The sequence below is a fragment of the Haliotis rubra genome, unplaced genomic scaffold, assembly GCF_003918875.1.
Source record: "Haliotis rubra isolate DU_JTF1 unplaced genomic scaffold, ASM391887v1 Scf460, whole genome shotgun sequence".
Lineage (NCBI taxonomy): Eukaryota > Metazoa > Mollusca > Gastropoda > Lepetellida > Haliotidae > Haliotis > Haliotis rubra.
Window position 1 is genome coordinate 655143 of NW_025767147.1, and position 21207 is coordinate 676349.

The 21207-nt window shown below is 39.5% G+C and overlaps 1 protein-coding gene across 1 annotated transcript in view; it reads left to right on the plus strand.

The window, feature by feature from the left end:
• The window catches only part of LOC124290283 (E3 ubiquitin-protein ligase mind-bomb-like), a 98844-nt gene extending 84853 nt beyond the window's left edge, over positions 1-13991 (plus strand). Inside the window, exons 8-18 of the mRNA XM_046726994.1 lie at positions 8072-8176; positions 8439-8655; positions 9175-9350; positions 9958-10106; positions 10578-10740; positions 10824-10984; positions 12049-12172; positions 12339-12441; positions 12858-12937; positions 13068-13211; positions 13842-13991. Of these exons, the coding sequence (XP_046582950.1) occupies positions 8072-8176; positions 8439-8655; positions 9175-9350; positions 9958-10106; positions 10578-10740; positions 10824-10984; positions 12049-12172; positions 12339-12441; positions 12858-12937; positions 13068-13211; positions 13842-13946 (1527 nt within the window). The 3' untranslated portion in view covers positions 13947-13991. The remainder of the gene's footprint in view (positions 1-8071; positions 8177-8438; positions 8656-9174; positions 9351-9957; positions 10107-10577; positions 10741-10823; positions 10985-12048; positions 12173-12338; positions 12442-12857; positions 12938-13067; positions 13212-13841) is intronic.
• Positions 13992-21207: the final 7216 nt, after the last annotated feature.

Genomic DNA, 21207 nt, shown 5'->3' on the forward strand with positions numbered 1-21207 from the left:
CCCCAAGTGACCAACAAAATTTAAACTATTTTTTTCTTATTACGTCAAAGGGGATCATTAAGATATACGTTAATGGCATGTGGTCAGTTGGTGTTATTAGGAAGATATTTCACAAAAGGGTTCCCCTGTTCCGCACCAAATGTCACCTACTTGAACATATCTGTACTCACATTAAGCATAAGTCATGGTTGTTGAAAATGACAGCACTAAATACTTAAAGCTGTGGTTAGTTTTTGAAAAACATAAAAGTCTTACACTATTTCATCCAATCACAGCTGACACATGTCTCTATCACTTCAGATGTTTACAAACGCTATTCGCTCAAGGAGCTTATGCTTCTGATTTAGTGTATTGGAATCTGTAGGAACATTAGGAAACATCTGACGTAGGCAAATCTGTGATTCATGTATTGTATATACATGTAGCTTCTCAGAAAAAATTATCGGATGAAGCTTCAAAAGGTTTTCTTGTCCTACATGTCTATATGCCACAAGAGAGCTTTGAGAGTTTATGTTCATTTCATCAATGCTTTGGAAAATGTATTTTTGCATTAATATAGAAAATTAATAATCATACATATACCATGGGACTTTACTCATATTTCACACTAGAAGGCTGTCATGGGTTAATGACTTGGGCTGCCTAGATCATATCAACCCAAAATATATTATGAACGACAAAAATCATGGAATTCAGGCCAGAAATTGGATAGGTTTCACATTAAGCAGCTTTAACATCCTAACATATGAAAGGCTGGATGATGAACTTTGCCAGAAAGTTTAACGAAAGGGGTTGGATTATACCCAGCAGTCTAAAACACTCATTAGAGAACCCTACCACGTGTTAGGCGAGGAAGGAAAATGACTCCTTAAACAGATGGAATCGTTTACAGCACTCAGCATGGTAAGAACTTACACTTGATTTTATTGATTCCTCAAACTAAGACTTTGAAATACTTCCAGGAAATCAAAATGATTACTCTGTACCGTCAATATTGATACAGGTTAGTGTAGTGGAACCTGGAACCTGTAGGGAGGATTTCTGCGGTGATCTCAAAACGAGACTTGTGGTTATTCATGGCAGCCTGAATGCTCGAAGATACAGAGTTAAAGTTTTGCGACCAGATGCGTTGCCATTTATCTTGTTTCGCCGTGATCAGCATGTTCTCCCGAAATGAATCCGAACACCTGGATCGACACATCAGAAGACTACCAGCGCCTCCTGTCACCGCTCAACAACTGGAATAATTCCTGCCAGCAATGGCAACGGATCACGCCTAACGTCATTCGTCGTCTTACGTCATCAATGCGTCCACGTGTTTTGAAGCCAGTGGTGCTCACACTCACTATTGATTCAACATTTGATGACATTTTGCAGAAAAAACGCTTTGTTGATTTGTATAAAAGTTCAGACTACGACACCACGTGTGTTTTAGTGTCAGTCAAACCGTACGTTCGACTTTGTAGGAAATGAAACTGTGTACATTTGCTGTTGAATTGAATAGTTACTCTATTGAAATTAAACAGATGTTCCTTTATAAAATGATATTCTCTTCTGTTTAGGTTTGGTCAAACACACTGTATACTTTCTTTTGAGCACTTGTTTTATATGAAAACAAAAAGTTTAAAGGCTTACTGGAATGACCTAGAGGATCGAGCTGATGTGAAAAACCAATCTGCTTCTATTCATATTTTCAGGGTGCGCGTGCCGCCTCGTTCTGGCGCTCAACGAGTACGCGCTATTGGTCTATTCAAGAATGCAAAGGTCATTCGTGGACCGCACTGGAAATATGAAGATCAATACGGTCAGTTTTGAAGCATGATTCTGCTTGCAATTGCATGAAAGTGAAGTGTTAGTTGTACACTCCATATTTGTTTGCTGATACAATGACGCGTCATTCTTTACCAGCAAATTGATGATAAGTTGCACTGTTGTGTGCTTTCAAAAGGATAGTAACCGGAGAGTCAATATTCCGTGAATGTTTCACGAGTCTAATAAGGCAAAAGCTTAACCTATAACCAGTTCATCATTCTCACATAAGCGAAGGTCATGTTTCATTATCAATATCTATATTCGAATGGTCAGTTTCTCAGTGTTGTATATGACAAACGCCTGTGTCAGTTTCAATATTTATATCCGAATAAATGGTTCTTCAATTCAATATAACTTTAGAGCCTGTATCAATATATACGCTCCCGTATACGTCAGGTCAGGTAAGGTGTATCAATATCGATATATGTTTCCGAATGATCAGTTTACCAGTATTAACATCAGCATCTGTCGTTAAGACAACCGTTACTTCCATCTTTTAATACACACCTTTGTCAGTCGTTGTATTAAGTACCCTTTGTTGTAAGGGGGCCTCGATATAAGGGCGATCTTACCTTACGGTTACATTTGTAAATTTGATCAAGTCTTGACCTGTAAATAAGCATAGAATCATCAGCTATATGACTTCGATCTGCACATAATCGAATCTGGACGAGCCAAACCGGTGATTAACAAGAGCATCAATGTACACAACTGGGATACGATGACATGTGTCAACCTAATCAGCGACCCTGACCACCCGATCCCGTTAGTCGCCTCTTACGAAAGGCATGGATTGCTGAAGACTAGTTCTAGAATCTTCAGGAGATATTCTGGTGCACAGAGAATATCCAACCATGTCATGTCTGTGGTTTCTACGTTTGCAGGTGGAGAAGGAACCACCGGGGACGTCGTACAGCTCGGGGCGTGGTCGGGAAGGTACAGTCGGGGGGCTGTCAAAGTGAGGTGGAGGGGTGGACAGGACAGTCAGAAGTCATACCGTATAGGAGCCCAGGGCAAGGTAGACGTCATCACAGTGGACGAGACTCAAGGCTGGAGTTACTACAAGGCCCATCTCCCGGTGCTGGGTGAGTTGACATTAACAACACATCACCTTTCTGGGCATCCAGGATGTTAAACCAACACTACTGTCAGGCGAAGCCTTAAGTAACAATGCTTTCATTTTGCGGAAGCAAATGATATTTTTGTCATTGTTGTCAATAACGTGGATATCAATATTTCTTGATGCATTTCAAAAGGATACTGTTAATTCTTTTTCTGTCTTACATGGGTGTCTGATAGCATATGTACAGTGTTTGAGTGTTCAGATATGTCTGGAGTGTGTGTGTGGGCGCCCTTTGTGTGAAAATACCTGAATACACGTTCAATGATTGGATTTTATGAAAGACCAACAGGTTTGGAATCTATGGATGTTATTTTCTGTAACATAGGGGAAAACGAACTGACGGAGTATATTATATTCTTAGGAGCACGAACTTAGGTTTGGGGATTTCCGTTAAAATGGTGTGTTATGTGTGATGATTTTCTGGCTGGTCAGTAATGCTGTTTGATAACATATGAAGGATTGTGTTCACTGGACGAGTGTAGAGGCCAAAGCGTATTAACTACTTGTTCTCATTGTTGCCTTTAGTTTCCTCGACATTTTTATACATGATGTTGGTTCTGGTTGTTGTTCTTGGTGTCATCCTTGTTCAGAGGGGTGGGGAGAGGGGGAGAGTGTGTAGGGGTGGGGAGTGGGAGGTGGGGGGAGGGAGTAGCGCTTTTCTATCAAATGCACCAGTTAAAGAAAACCATTCCCGACAAACCTTATTTTTTTCTGTTATATGAGCTAGGTTATGAGTCAAGTTTGGTAAAATTTTAAGCGATTCCAGAAAAGACTCCTTAATTTGATATGTGATTCCAGCAACATTTGATAGTCGAAATAGATATAACTTGATTGAATATTGAAAGTATTAATCGGACATATTATAACATATCATAATTCTTTTTTTAATTTTCTTATTTATTGTGTACATTCAGCAAAAAAACGGAAATTCCACCATATTTAAGAAAAAAACACAGCACAGTCATTAAACTTTTATCATTAATATTTAATTACATAAACACTAACATATTAAAAAATCTGTTAGTTTTTGAGAAATTGATATTAATAGATATAGCCTATTAGAAATATTAAAAATGGGGATTGATTTCAGGAAAGCTTCCTTTGTACTAATGCCAAGTGTATTGGTACTGCATGATCTCTAAATACAACCGAATCAAAGCACTGTTGTCCATAAGCAAATATTCATGTTGAGCTTGATTCTCTGAAACGCGAAGAAGCTACGGTTTTGAGAACGTTTGTGTCAGTTAAGAAACACCAATAAACGCATTATGGATACATTGCTAAATACGTACTGCATATGGGACACGTACGCCAAAACGCATTCTGCTTCACGGAAAACATTTCTTTTTAATGTTAATTATCCTTTAATTATTGATTTTCTAAAAGAAATATAATTATTAGATAATTTTTTGTAAATGGTTTGTAAATATATAAATATTCTATTATTTGTAGTTTCATTGAGCAGCTGAGATTGTTAGTGGTTGTATCCTCAAAGTGGGTTAAAGTGGTAAACTTATTGTCCGGCTGAGAGAGTACTAAAGTCCCAAAACATTCAAAGTAAATTTAAAGCTTCCTCTTTATAATCGTAGAATATGTGTTCTATTGATGTATGGCTAGATTTGTCTAAATTGCTAACTTGTTTGAGTGGCATTTAGAAGTTGGTGTGATGAACAACGAGGATAGTTCTATGGATATACAACTTCTTTAATATAATATGAGCGACGTTTCGGTGTAGCTACTAACATCGTTATCACCGTTGCTTGATAACGGTGTTAGTAGCTACACCGAAACGTCGCTCATATTATATTAAAGAAGTTGTATATTCATAGAACTCTCCTCGTTGTAAATTGCTAACAGCTGCAGGGATGGTCTAAATCCAGCTAGGGTCCATGCAAGAAGCAAATGTACTGTAAGTCACCATAGTCCCTGGTTTGGTGATGCACCTTCAGTTGTTGGCGATCTATAGCCCGTGTTTTATAATGTTTGAGAATTAATTATTACTTTTAAATTTATATCTGTGATAAACAAGTTGTTTTACTGTCCTTTGTTGACAGGTTTTTATAATTTACCTTTAATTATTATTAATCTATAACTTGATATAGTCAAGATATGGCTGAAATACTGCCGATGCGAATTAAAAGTTTAACTCACTAACCCACCCCATGTGCCTGCAATCCCATGTACACTGTCGACTTATCGCGTGTCCCAGTGCCGTTTTTTTCTCAATTGATCAAATGTTCCCGGATTTTTCGATCGAATACGATAGGTTTGGAACATGGGAAACGCTCAACATTTTGGGCACTTTTTCGAACAGTTTGAAGATAAATTATGCAAATGTGACATGGCGACATATCATTTTGGTACAGTTACACATTTCTACTTGCTGACACCCCAAACTGATGAAATATACAAGTTTTATTACAATACATTGATTGCTTTTATTTTTCCAACTAGTTTGACAATCGGTATTATTGTCCCGCTACATAAACACGACAGTATCGATAATCCAAATAATTACAGAGGCATTATTCTTTAGAGTATTTTGAGTAAGCTTTTCACTTCTATCATTAACAGACGATTAGTAACTTGGGGAGAGGCATTGAATAAAATAAATGAATCCCAGGCAGGATTTAGACATGGATATACGACTACTGACAATATGTTTATATTACAAAGTATTATACAGAGATACCTCAACACCAAAGGTGGTAAACTCTATACACTTTTCGTTGATTTCGAAAAAGCATTTGATTCAGTTGACAGACAAAAGCTATGGTCTATTTTTAATACACACGGTCTAAGTCCTAAAATGCAAAAGTTGATTCATAATCTGTTAGAAATTTCTATTCTCGAAAGGGTTTGGTGTTGCATGGAACAATCAGTATGTTGATTCTGAGGGTAAGTTTATTTTAGAACTAACACGAAGATTAAAAGATATCTATTTGCAAGAATGGTTTGAAAAGTTATCACCTTCCAGTAAATGTTTGCACTATAAGATGTTTAAATGTACTTTTGACGCAGAAATAGATCTTTCATGTCTAAACGTAAAAAAGTATAGGATAGCTTTAAGCAGATTGAGATGTTCTTCACATGATTTATTTATTGAAAGTGGAAGATTTAAAAATGTCAACAAAGAAAATAGAACTTGCAAACTATGTGATCTTAACCAAATAGAAGATGAATATCATTTTCTTTTAATTTGCCCTGCTTATAATTCCCTGACAAAGTTGTATATCAAAAAATATTATTGTGCCAATCAAAACCTTTATAAATTTTTAGCATTGTAAACAACCAAAACCATACTATACTTCAAAACTTGTCCATGTTTGCTTGCTATGCCATGTTGTTTAGGACAGAGTATATCTCAGAACACAATGTAACCTACAGTTGATTATTTTCTCTTCTTCATGTATATTAAATGTGCGTGTAAATATTGATTTTATAAATGTGTTGTATTACAGGCCTTTGGCCTTTCAGTACCGGAACTAAATATATATATAGATTACCTTTCGCATAAGAACGAAAGGCACTATAATCCCGAAATACTACATTTTGCAATGAAAATTATACATATTTTGGCATATTATTGCGACTTCTTAATATCAGTTTATTTCAACAGACTTTATAATATTTTAAGCCCTATGATGCAATAGTTTCTAATCTTTTAGTTTAATCTGTGTAAGGTATGGACGAGCAAATCAAGGTTTTTTCTGAGAAAAACGTCACATGTGGGGACCCATTTGGTCTAAAACATCATGCCAATCACAGAATAATGAAAGAGTGTTTCCCTTTTATCAACTTACAGTAGCATTGATTACAAGCAAAAATCCCAAATCTAAGACATGAACTGGGGTGATCCCCAAATGTTGGTCGATTTGAAATGGAATTGTTTCTTATAACGTTATTTTGATTACTTCAGTTTCATAAAAGCGTTGTTATTAGTTCATGAAATGTCTCAAAAGATAAAACCAATTTTGAAACAGACACATATTATCGAAACGTGTTCACAATTGTAGTTTGGCTGTTACAGATGTTGTGAATCCCACTGAATTTCGCCTGAAGGTTGGGGACAAAGTGAAAATAGAGGTGGACGCAGATATATTTGAACGCACGCACACGGACTTGACTGGTTATCGTGACAGCATGTCACAGGTACGTACATTGAAGCAGTCTTCTTCATCATGCTGATTTCAACATTGATATATTCAGTTATTACTCGTCATCCGTTGAGGTCACAGATGATCGGTGTGACTTCGTAAATAAGTGAGTATGGTTTTATGCCGCTTTTAGCAATATTCTAGCAATATCATGGCGGGGGACACTGGAAATGGGCTTCTCACAGAGTTCCGATGTGGAGAACCGAACCCGGGTCTTTGGCGTGAGCGCTTTAATTACTGGGCTACCCACTGCTCGTGTGACGTCGTAATTGCATCTGCCATCAATGACATGCTGATTAAGTCTTCTGTGTTTTGATGTGATGATCTACAACGATTTCCTTCCCCCAAAAATAAGATTTTGTATTTCTAGTGTTTGGCAGAGGTTGGTACTGTCATCCGTATTCCCTCTCCAGACCAACAGATCATTGTTGCACATGTACAGTACCCGGATGCTGAGAAGTATGGTCTAGTGAAGTCGACTTTGACAAGGGTAGGTAGTGTCTGGGCAATATGAGTCGTGGCATGATCTGTTTGATGGGCATTTCAGAAATAGATGAATAATAGGAAAGGTATGATACTCTCATTCCTGCTAAACAACGGTGTAAGAATCTATAGCGAATGAAGCGGTTGTCATCCCTAAAGTATCATACTTGTCTTATCAGTCGAGATATGCTGTTCAACATAACGGCTTAAAGCAGGTTTGTTTCTATCAATTCAGTCCTTTTGAATCTAAAACCAAACGGTTCTGGTTTTGTTCAGAGCTCAGAAAGTATTATAACCTGTAACATAATTTAAAGACTTGATCATCCATAAGAGTCTACTGACTGTAACCTTGAATGTCAAAGAAATATGTACACATAGTGTACGTTCCACCTTACATTACAAGCTTACTGTACGTTTGAGCACGCATTCACTCAAACACCATCCATTCTCAGATGAAGACGTTTTGATGATGTCTTGGTCGATCTGATTATTGCAGCTTCACACGTTTGCTGTCGGGGACGTTGTGAAGATTACCAACAACTACAACGCTGCCGTGGATCTCCAGAACGGACATGGCGGATGGAATGACAAAATGGAAAATGTATGTAGACCGATGCAACAGTAACAACCCATTACTGTATTTTCTTTCTACTTGTCGTCGTTGCCGAAAAGGACATGACAAACGTTCGATTTATCCAATGTTCGACTAATCAGTTTAGAAACTGTCACCGGGAGTTACTGTAACGTGTTTCGTGATTTATATAAGAATAAAAAATAAATAATGAAACCGTGAAATTCTGTTCAGGTATGATCGGACTAACAAACCTGTCCCTCTACTTTATTACACCCTTCTTCATCCACAGTGTCTCGGAAAGACCGGCCAGGTCGTTGAGATCGACAAGGACGGGGATCTGAGGGTGGCCTTTGGGCCAGTCAAGTGGTTCTTCAGTCCCGTCAGCTGTGATCCTCAGGACGGAGTGGCCTTGTCAGGTTCCGGCATCTCTTTTGGGGCTAATAAAAGCACCAGTTCAGACTCCTCTACATCTGATGTCGATGGTACTCATAAATCTGAATCAGCAGGTAAGATACAATATTTAAACAGTAAACATCATGAATTACGGATAGGAAATTACTTGATCAGGGTACATATCACGGGTTATAATAACAACCAACAACTTTGTGGTTGACAACTAGCATTTACCATTATTTTAAATAAAGAAACAATATTTTTGAGCTGTTTAATATTGTTACAATAATTTCGGGTTTTTCAAAAACAGCATGAAATCCTAGTACGAAAACGAGCAAAAGCCATTCATACCCTGATAGGAACATCTGCTAAAGATTCCTTTGGTGAACTGTTGCAATTTTGGGAAATCGGATAGCTCATGGATCAAAGGCAACCAGTTGCGTTTGTGTGAAAGTAGGATCCGCTGGAAAGAGAGTTGTTCGCTGGTCAGTTAGCGGTTCATCTGATGTGGTGGATGAAAATGAAAATGGCAAACCTTGAACTTTCCCACTCTCTGCAATCTTAATGAGTATGACGTTCCTTGTTTTCAAAAAGTCCTTCCAAAGCTCATTCACTGCATTCTTCTTTCTCAGACATAGCCGAAGGTGTGGCTCAGGTTCGGTTCGGCCCTCTGAAGCCTGGAGCGAGTGCTCTGTTCAAGCCCAACGCATCATCCAGCAGCACCATAACAGCCCGAGGCCTCGTCATCGCTGTCAGCAACGGCGACACGGAAACAGTGAAAAACATTGTCAAGTCTATTGGTGACAAGGTACCTGTGCCGGCGTAACGAGATTACCATTGTTCATTCAGGCTCTTACGACATAAGACAAAATTACTGCCCGTACATTGACAGGATCTGCTGATTGTGGGTTTGAATTCCTGATTCGTCCCAATCATGATTCTTGGTTTTTGGCACGTCCTCTACAAGGGTCCTCTGATGACATGTAATAGCTGTGCATGGATCAAAGCAGCGTCATGGGTAGGTCACGCACAGAATTTTAAGAATAACACTGAACCACCAAGGGATGGTGCAATATGTTTAGCCCTGTGTCCCATACAGGCTATTTGCCATCCCACAACAAATTCGCGTTACAAACTCTACATTTGTGACAAGTGTCCATTGCTTAAATGCAGTTAAATACTGCCATACTGTCAGGTATTGCACCTTTACCAGGTAAACTGAGTCAAAATTGGGTTAAACGTTGCGTTCATAATTCTCTCACTTCTACGTTTTTGAGAGCACATTAAAAACAATTCACACCTTACAAGCATTGGCTGGCGTAATTCGTACTGAATCTAAATAATTTATTCTTATTTGTAGGTGATTATTGTTATGAACCTACTGATCAAATGATCTTGATTTATTTATGAATCAGGTGAACGAATCAGTGGATGGCCTGACGGCATTGCAGACGGGGTGTTACAAAGGTCATGCTGACATAGTCAAGCTTCTGATCGGTGCTAAGGCTGATCTGAACAAAGCCGACGATGAAGGAGACACACCTCTGCACTATGCTGTGTCAGGGTGAGTAGGGAGATAGAGTAGTGGTTAACGCACTGCTTTTATCAGAATACAACTTGTGATTAAATCACAATGTGTCAGAATTTACAACTAAAGGAGGGACGGTGGGGTAGCCCAGTGGTTAATGCATTCGCCCCTTACGCCGAAGAGCCAGTTGAATGGGTACATTGTATATGGGTACAACGTGTGACGCCAATTATTTCTGGTGTTCCCTGCCTTGACATTGCAGGAATATCTTCGTGAAACCATATTCAATCACTCCCTCACTCACTCAGAATGAGTAGCACGTGACGCTTAAAAATGTCACCCCCGTGACTCTAAACTTGTCACCTTTTTACTTGAGACACCCTCATGACGGTTGTCCTCAGTTTGTCTAAGTCTCAATATCCACATTCCTGTTGATGTGACATAGAGACCGGGTGGCTAAAGAAATATATCAGGTTTATATTGAGACAATGCTGGTCATGTCAACAGAGAGCAGCCCATTGTGGTCGGGATACTGCTGGACGCCAAGGCACGGGGCAACACGAAGAACAACAAGGGACTGACACCATTACATCTGGCAGTGGCCAAGAAGGACCCCAGCACCTGGTGTCTGAAGGCACTCATACAGTACAAGTGTGATCCCAACACACAGGTAGGCGCAGCTTTGTAATAGTTAAGGCAGTGAGTTTTAGCCAATACATAAAGTGGGTTAATATAATTGTATCTATTCTTTAGGATGAAGAGGGAGATACGCCCCTTCATGATGCACTCAGAACCCATAACCAGCATCTTCTTGATCCCTTCCTGGAGTGTGCCCAGCTGAATCTGAGACTCGCCAATTCTAAAGGCAGCAACCCTTTCCATGAAGCATGTGTGTTGCTCTCTGGGGCAACAGAGTAAGTTAACCAACTGAAGTTTTCTCCATTGACAGATCACTGAATCGTTGAAAATGATGCCAAAGCGAGTTTGTGTATTGTCAGTCGATAGATCATTTGACAGATTGACAATTGTGCCTTTATATATTAGCAGAGCCTGTTTTACTGGTACCGTACGATAGATAATTTAATCATTGGAACTTGTTTTGAAATGATTTGGGAACCTAACTGGGTAAACCGCCACAACAGATCTTTATCTTTGGAAATAACTGTCATGTTTTCTGTTGTTAAAGAGTATGTATGTTACGGTTAATACTTTGCCGTGACAAAAGGTTTAAGAGTCCTCTTTGAACCAGCAAAATAGAACTCAGACAAGTCTAAGTTATTCAATAATGTATTGAACAAACAATGAGCAAGCTACAATGAATGACACTACAGATATCTAGTACAATGCAATTGAGTCACAAATCTAAACTATTAGGTCACAAATATAAAATGTTAACACACAAGAGTCTTGACATTCACAATGAGAACAAATACACGTATGGAAGGGTGTTTGCAACGACATCAGTTGAATAGACAAGCACCTTGAACAACTTGATGATGGCAGACAGATGTGTATAAATCTTCCCAGTGGTGTGTAATGTCCCGTCGCACAACTCAACAACCAGCCTTTATATAGCTCTTACACGGATCTCGGGCATTCTAGCAAAGCTATACTAGGCTCCATCATTATTCTCGCAGAACGTTACGGCAGTTTCTCGAACACACGATGTGACAAGATCCTGTAACAAAATAAAGCCAACCAAGGGAGGCAACTCTGAAGCGCTATCAAAAAGGCTTGCCGCTACAAATACTTTTGCCATTGAACATATATGATGCAAGATGCGATCCAAAACCCACACTCAAAACAGTGTGACCCATATTAACTATCACTTAATCAATGTGATATTAAAAATTACAAATTATGAAAAGAAACCTCTCATAACACGTTGAACTGATAAACGATCTACATAACCCGGAATCCTTGCAAAGAAATTCCACTAAGTCCAATTACTGATTGATACAGCTCCTTAATTTAACAGATTTCCACAAGCACTGATAAAGAGAGATCCGAAGATCGTCAACGTCCCCATGAACAACGCCCTCACCCCGATACACATAGCAGCATTCCGGAGTTTTGTGGCCCTGGCAGGTGTCCTGGTGAAGGTAAGGTGAATAAAAAGGCTTAAAAGATAAATCTACTTCTACGTTTTTCCAAACCTCTGCGGCAATGAGAGATACCTGTCTGTTTCTAACGATACGGCATTTATTCGCAAGTTCTATAAATTCTAAAAGATGACCCGCTGTGTTGATTTTGTAACATCATCCGTAGGCTGGCTGCAATGTCAATGATCGGGACGACAACGGCAAGACAGCTCTTCATATGGCTGTACAAAGATGTAATCTTCAGATTGTGCAACTGCTCCTTGAATCTGGTGAGTGAAGCTTACATGTGAACAAACAGTGTGTTATACAAGTCTGTAATGTGCAGAATGCCAAGCTGTTCATGGAATCTGGTAAGAACCACATGCAGGCAGTATGCTATACACGTCTGTAAATTGCCCCTGGAACATTATGAGTATAGCTCACATGCAGCATGATATACGAGTCTGTAAATTGCAAAATGTCCATATGACCTGGAATATGAAGAGTATAGCTTTTATGCAGAAAGACATACAAGTCTGTAAATTGCAGAATGTCCATATGCCCTGGAATATGATGAGTATTGTTTGTATGCAGAATGATTTACAAGTCTGTGAATTACAGAATGTCCAACTGCTCCTAGACTATATAAAGTAGGGCTTACATGCAGTATGATATACAAAACTGTACAACATTTACTGATCTGTAGGGGCGGAGATCAACGTCCAAGACCAGGAAGGAAATTCTCCTCTACACGCCACCCACATGGACAGCACGCTGCCCGGAGCTGTGAGTCTTTCGTGTTTATAGGACGAGATAAATTGCGTCAAACATCTATTTGTGAGCTGTCGTCACTATCTATAGAAATATGTTAGTCTGTGTTGAACTTTTTCGATAAAACTGTCTGCACTGTCTACAGGAAGGTCCAAAAGACGCGGATTTGGCCCTGGAAATCCGATGTCATCTTGTAGAACGAGGAGGGGGACATCAGATTGACGAACAAAGCCGGGAAGACACCTCTAGATTTCGTGAAGAACAAGGAAGTGCGAGTAATGTTGGAGAGGTAGGACAGATCCCATAGATCAGACAAAGTTCCAAAACCTTTAACAGAAACGATGCAGCAACAGCACTCTATCACTGACAGTAAGAAACAGATAATCCGCGGCAGCCATATTGACAAATCAGTGACCTTTCTGATGCCATTTCATTTTCATATTTAAAAAACCCTAACCATTTGCCATTAGGTATATGTGTAGTTATCAGTGTTCTGTTCCTTACTAAGTATAGTTGGGGCTTCGGGGTAGCCTAATGGTTAATGCGTTCATTCATCACGCCGGAAACCCGGGTTCGATTCCCCACATGGGTACAATGTGTGAAGCCCATTTCTGGTGTCCCCCGCCGTAATATTGCTGGAATATTGCTAAAAGCGGCGTTAAACCATACTCACTCACTCTTAGTATGGTTAAATCGTTAGAAATCACTTACAATTGTTCTGCAGAATGCTCAAGCTGTGAACAATTTGCAGTTCAATGTCATACCGAAAATGAGTTCCTTTTTCAAATTAAAATGTAAAATGGTACATATACCACGTAATTCGTTATTATGATAAGAGGCTGTTGTACCTATACCTACACTACCGCATCAGTTATATGTAAGTAAAAATATGATTGATAATGTAAATGTGACTTTTCAGAATTTCAAAGCGACCCTTGCCCTCGTCAGTGAGCCAATCAAAGCGTCTACCAGCACACTGGGAAGCCATGGGACAGGATGGGTTCATGAAGGTGGAGCTGAGTGAGTCCAACCCCCTGAAGGCCTTTGAATACAGACATGTTGAATCAAAGGTGGAAGAAACGCTGTCCAATAAGAGCATCGTGTCCATCTACCGTATCCAGAATGTCGCATTGTGGGAACAGTATACTGTGTAAGTATATACGATGTGTATCTGGGACTATCATCAAAAGTTGTAATCATATTGTATGCTTGGCGGGGAACTGTTACAGTTGAATAAGTTCGCACGAGACCTTGACTGTTCTGGAGGTAAAGTGGTACAGCAGGGAGACTATTCCATACTCTCCCAGATCCATTTTGTTATTTGTATACGTATTCACTTTGAGAAAAGACTTGCAGGCTTTCATGTGCACAGTCTCAATAATACTACAGGATGCTGATCAACATAACTCAGATCCATAACATCTAAGGTCTTGCGAGGGGTGTCCCGGAACTTTCCATGAAAAATACGTTATGTATGAAACTCTTTCTACCTGTTTGTCAACAAAGTTACCCTTGACTTCTATAACTTTTGATCAAACGTTTCTCCAACATTTGTAACCCATCCAAAAAACACAGAAAACCCTACAAAGTCCCCCACGGTAGTAATAACGTGCTCATTCGTCTCAAATTTGCTGCCTCGGAGCTCAGATTTGGGCCGTGGAAAGAGGAGGAAATCAGAGTGGCAAGATCTGGATGTGGGAGGATCATAAAGCTACAGTCCTGTGCAAAGCTGACTGCTACTTGAGCAGTTGTAGTTTGTGCAGTCCATGCTTTTCATGTTACATGTTACACGTCTTCATGCTTTAGTACTGTTCTATACACACAGGCAGGTTTGTTGTGTCTGGAAGATCCGTTCATGGTCAGACCTTAAGTGTATGGGACACCCCTCGTACCGCCCCTCCACACAGAATGCCGACTTTATGTCTGATGACAATATGTAAATGATACTTCATTCTTCATATGTTAAAAATGTGAATTCATACAGTTTTACGCCAGGACGCAAGTTGTTTATGTTTATGTCAATTAGAATATACAGAAAGTTTATTTAAACTAATATGTCCCTGCACGATACCTGAGTGAGCGAGTTTAGTTTTACGCCGCACAAATTCTAACTGTATAGCGGCGGTCTGTAAATAATCCAGTGTGGACCAGATATTCTAGTGATCAACAGCATGAACATCAGTCTACGCAATTTGGATACGATAACATGTGTGAACCAAGTCAGAGAGCCTGAAAACCCGATCCCGTTAGTCGCCTCTTATGACAAGCATTGGTTACTGAAGATCAATTCTAACCGGGATCTCCATGCGTGCATGGTGCCTGACATACGCCTACCCATGTGTATAGATGCATGTTACAACGTGAGGACTGTGCGTAAATGCACACGATTCATCCATTTGTAAAAAAACTACTTGCGCAATGACATATGTACGTCAGAATGCTTTCTTGTAGACGTGGTATCGATGGATGGTTAACACCTTGTTCTCATCACACACGTGCTCCTAAATAGGAGACTTTACGACCTTTGTTGATTTCAGCGCAAAGGACAACATGGAACGTGAATACGGTCGGGGTCTTGCCAACGAAAAGCAACTCTTTCACGGAACCACACCAGACTCGGCTGATCTCATCCCGCACCAAAACATCGACTTCCGGTTAGCCGGAAGTAGAGTGGGCGCCCTCTTTGGCCAAGGAGCGTACTTTGCTGTGGATGCCAAGTACTCGGATGTCTATGCTAAAGAAGACGCACGGCGTCACAGGTTCATGTTCTTGGCTAAAGTTCTGGTGGGTAAGTCGAGGCAAGGGAACCCACAGTTAAAACGCCCCCCGGTGTTGGATGTCAGCAACAAAACTAAACTCGCTGACTCAGCATGTGATAAGGAAACAGACCCGAGAATCTACGTGATTTTCAGCGAAGGTCAAATATACCCCGAGTATCTGATTGAATATTGTTAAATCTCAGTTTAACGTGTGTGTATTTTCCGGGAAGATGACTCTCTACGGGGGATTTCTTTTAAGGAAATCTGAAATGTTCTCCTGACTTCCGTAAAGGCAAATAAATATATTAACGGTCATTGGCGATCGTTACGTTTCAAGTGGTGTTTCATCATGCTGTGATGGCGTAGTGAGTAAATGATTTGGCCAGTCATACGTTCCTATAAATGGACGTAATATTGCGGGATCTATTTTAGTTGAAAATGCTTTTTATATTCAAAAAATCTTAGCGAAACGTTGAAAAAGTTAACGCTACAGATCGACGTAAATTATAAACATTGAATTTTATAAATATTTAATGCTTAACACATGTTTTTCATTTACGATAACACGCTCCCTACATTAAGACTGTGGTAAGCCCATTTTGGTTGTCCCTCGTCGTGATATTGCGAAAAGCGGTCGAACTCCGAAATCACTCACTCGCTTTTCTTGAACCTGCGAATACTGACCAACAGCGTACAAAGGACCACCATCGGTTGGTTATTTTCAGGAATGCACCAGTGAAGAATCACGCCATATCTTTTTATATATAAGCATGTAATTCTAGTTTAACTACGCCTGTTTTAATTGATGTGAGGAAAGTTACATTTGAAACCTATTAACCACGAGTTGTTTGTAAGGGAACTTGCTGATATTCTACTCACAATGCCACCTGATATTTGTATCTCATACATTCTCTAGGCGTTGGGAATTGAGAACTAATGAAATAAAAACTATGATAATTCACGTAACATAACATTTGATATATTTGTTTCCATTGTACAGTGTTAGAATTATTGCAACAATATCTGGTGGCTTTTATGGGCGTTCGTCTATGGAACAAAAGAAGAAGTATTATAATTGTTCATAACTCTTTTTACAATACGCTCAGTACTGAAAATAATGTTTGAGTTTGTTGTCAGTAGAAGGAGTAAGACAAATGCAATGTATAATTGATGACTTTTTCATTTCCAATTAACTCATATCTCTGACTGTGTAAAAGTATCTCATGCGCATGAACATCCTAAGAAAATCAGTCTTAACCGAGATTTGATGACATATTTCTGTCTATTGGAAACTACGAATTTCAGTCATACTTTGTGTTGAATCCTACAAGTTGTTTTGTTTCGGATTCATAGATAATGTATCAAGGAAAACATTAAAATAGTAGTTTGTTTAACGAAATATCAATGCTACAAACATGTTTCTATTATGTACCTTGATTTAAACAACTGCTTCAATAAAATATGAATGTACTCTGTCATTCTTGTGAGTTTTAATTGTTCAATAGCACGTGTGAGTTCCTTGATCAACGGAAGACCTTACTTTAGTTACTTACTTAATCTTCTTCGTGCTCTTAGCACATAAGGCTGTTACTAGAGTTTTCCAATGCTGTATATCCTGGGCATATTGCTGCACCTGTCCCCAGGTCCACCCTGCGACCTTCATCTCTGCCTCCACAGATCTTGCCTCCATGTCTCCTTTGAACGTGGAGACTTTACATTCCTGAAAATAGTCTGTGAAACACTGCAAACTAAAGGCCCAAGATACTGCTGTGCTGCCCGTATCAACAACACTACCATTGAATGGCCATTTGCGGTTTGAATGTACAATGTCATTTAGAAGGTCGATAAATTCAACATATGTTATATCTGGGGGTACAGGTTCTCAGAAAAGAATCGATTCTACTACTTTTGTTGGGTTGAGTCGAACCCACACTCTACTGAGAAGGTGTAATCCGAAATATAAGTCGTGTTTCAACTGACCGCTTTCTAAATGACATTGTGTATTCATAGTTTCAGCCGTTGAAGCCGTGCCTGTATGTGTTCTGCTCCGTGTCTGAAGTCAGACACCTAATCGCCGGCACACAAAGTCTGCCATCTAACCCACTCAGCCACAGCGGCTTCCAAGTTGCATTTTTGGGTTCATTTAGTTTTAGCTCTTCAGCATCAAACTGGACTTACTATTCCTCGATTATGTTCTTCCATGCATTTAGTATTTCATCCGTGGGTGACCAAACACATGTGGTCAGATGGTCAGTTAACTTGTTTACATGTTCATGGACAGCATGGGGTGTATCGATGAAGAGCCAACCAAGTACGCGACTGGAATCATCTCTTTTTCATAGTGATCAATGAACAACTGTTTGTGGTACAGAAGGGGAGTACGTTTACTTTCTGAATGTCAATTGTGTGTGTGGAGGGTGCTTCTGGTGAGACAAGACAAAACTACTACTACTTAAGTACGGATTCCTTTTCACACATGAGTGTGGTGAAGGCAATTTCCAGTCTCCGCCATGAGACTGATGTAATATTGCTTTAAAAGGCGTAAAACCATACACACTAAAGCCGGGTTTCCATGTGCGCGCAGTGTGTGATGCGTAATGGGTAGTGCGTAGGGCGTAATGCGTATACAACACTTTATACTAAAATAGTATAGCGGCTTCCATGCATGCGTAAAACGTGATGCGTGATACGCAGTGCGTAGTGCATGAATTTGCTTACGCTCAAAAAGTCTCCGAATACGCAACACGCAGCTATATGGAGGCCGGAAGTAGAGATTCTCAGCGGGTTTTCCCAATGTCACGTGGTTTTAATTGCACACACAAGTTGTAAAATGCTAAGGAATTCGGAGGCCGATACACTTCTTGAACAACTAGTTGAACTCGTAACCATAAACTCTCAATAGAAACAGGTAGATGGTATAATATTATTAAAGAAGAAAGATTATGTACACTGTAAGAACACAATAGGAGATGAACTCCACTTCATGTTATATTGTCCATGTTTAGGTAATGTAAGAAATTCATTCCTACCAAACTATTATTGTAAATATCCATCATTAGATAAATTTATATCCCTCATGTCTTGTACGCATAAAGCACTCTTGTTAAAAATAAGCAACTATGTGAAAACCGGACTACGTATGCTCCTATGAAACAAATATGTACATTTGTATTTTTGTCTATGTCACTATTGCGTGATCTTAATGAGAATAAACCATTCATTCATTCATTCAACAACAGCCTACCATGCTGCATGTACAGGTCCCGGCACAATCACCAGACGTTTGGCACTTGCAACACGGGAGAGGAATTGGATCTTCACTCGGACATGATTTCGGCACCACATTCGGCGAGCTTGTCGATGACGTTGTGTCAGGATAGGCCGTATGGCGGGACGTCGTGGTCTGATCCCGTGATGACATAAACGTTGTCGAACTGTGTTGGGGTGGATACGGCGAAGACCTGGGATGGTTCGGGCAGTCATCACTGCAGTTTAAAACCTGTGGCGAAGATGGGTCACCCTTATCCATCTGTCCTGTATTGGCGTTGTTACACGTGGACGTCCAGAACGTGGCCGATCGATGACGTCATTTGTGTTCTGGTAGCGTCTCACCAGTGCAGAAATGGTGTTCCGGTGGCAGTGGAAATGTGAAGTCACTTGTCGTTGAGACATTCCCTAACGGACCATCCCAATGGCCTCATGACGTTGTGCAGACGTGAGCCTTGGCATGCTATGCGTTTCAATAGCCGTTTAATTTTTTGAACGATCGCAAGGGCAGGGTTTGAGCTTTCCAAAGTGACAGTATTGTGTGACATTCATTTGCTCTGTTTCTCTTTCCCGGAATGCACGTGCAACAACGTATTGCACGTATCAAGGACGAACCCACTGACGTCACGGAACGTGGCACGTGCATGCATGTTGGATACATGTCACTAATCTCTGAGTTTAAATCTTTATGTGTCTACACAGGTATGATAAATTTAGATTTTAAATTTTTGTATGCACAGTTTCTTTATGTGCCTAGTATAGTACGCTATCATAAAAAAGATATCACTATAGACAACAATACAATATAAAAACGGGCCATAATTCACCAGCAATTGAAGGTTGATCGCAATACTAGGGACCATGGGGACTGACAGTACTTTTGCTACCTGCATGGACCCCCACATGGGCACATTGTGTGAAGCCCATTTCTGGTGTCCCCCGCCGTGATATTGCTGGAATATTGCTAAAAACGCCGTAAAACCATACTCACTCACTCATTATGAAAAATAGAAAGAGCAGTTGATTGCCATACTACAAAGTACTGTCGGAAATGCTAGAAAAATGCTTTTCAGCCTTAATATCTTTATAAAGGTGATAAATGTACTATGTTGTCAATATATCAACTCGCCTATAGTGTACCTAATTTTTAGTTCAATCGATTTAACATTCCCATGCATTTAAAGGGAAGTTTACAGGAGAGAATTTGGTACCAAAACAACAACTCAAAATTTTCTGTTCAACAACAGAAATCTGAAATAGTCTTTACATTAATGCTAATAATACAGGCGGTGTACAAATATGAATTAGCGTTTTTCTTAAACAAATAAATGTTGAATGTTTCTGTTACTTTAATTTATTATCGTTTCTTTATTGAAGAAATATTAATATAAATGTTAAGTCTTGATGAATAAGTTTCCCGTCATGCATGCACATCTTTATCACAGCGTTCACTATGGCCAACTATTTGCAGTCGATTGTTGCAAAGGTTTATAAGCTTTTTGTGCGTGAAAAAGACAGAGGTATACCTTTCATTAGTTTAGAAAGGGTATATTACAGAACTTGTAGAGCTGTTGTTGTGTCTTACCAACAAGTTTACAATATTGTAAATCAGAAATCAGATAAGACAGGGACCGTCTCAAGAGCAAAACCGGGACGTAAAAACCATCCTTGACAACTTTGACAAGGGAGTACTTAGGCGGGCGGTCTACAAACTTTATGAGAAGAAGAATATAATATTCCAAAGAAGCTACACCAGTGACTTCGTTAAATCTTTGGCCAATGTTCACAACTAGATTAAACTGACGGAATTACATACATATTTTTGCAATGAAATATACTGTTGACATGCAAAACATTTATTCTACCATGACTTCAGTAAAAACTGGATTGTGATTGGTTAATTAAAGTCATTCAGAGGTATATAATCACGTTATACAGGTCACTGATTTTCCGTGCGCAATCATACATGGTTTACGGTAATGCACTATTTTTGTCTTCCCACCAACATGGCTGACACCAAACAACCTACCGATGCATCGATAAATTACGGCGATTTTGCTGTCGGAAATCACACATATGTCTTTAAAGATGGATTTAGCGATGACGGGCTTGACTCACTACTTGCGTAAATCACAGCAATAGGTGTTTATACATACAAAAGTACTTCGAAAGCATGGAAACAAATATTCATTCGAACAAGATCAAAACATCGTCTGCTTTCCGAATAAAAATTCAGCAAACACAAATATGTTTACGTTG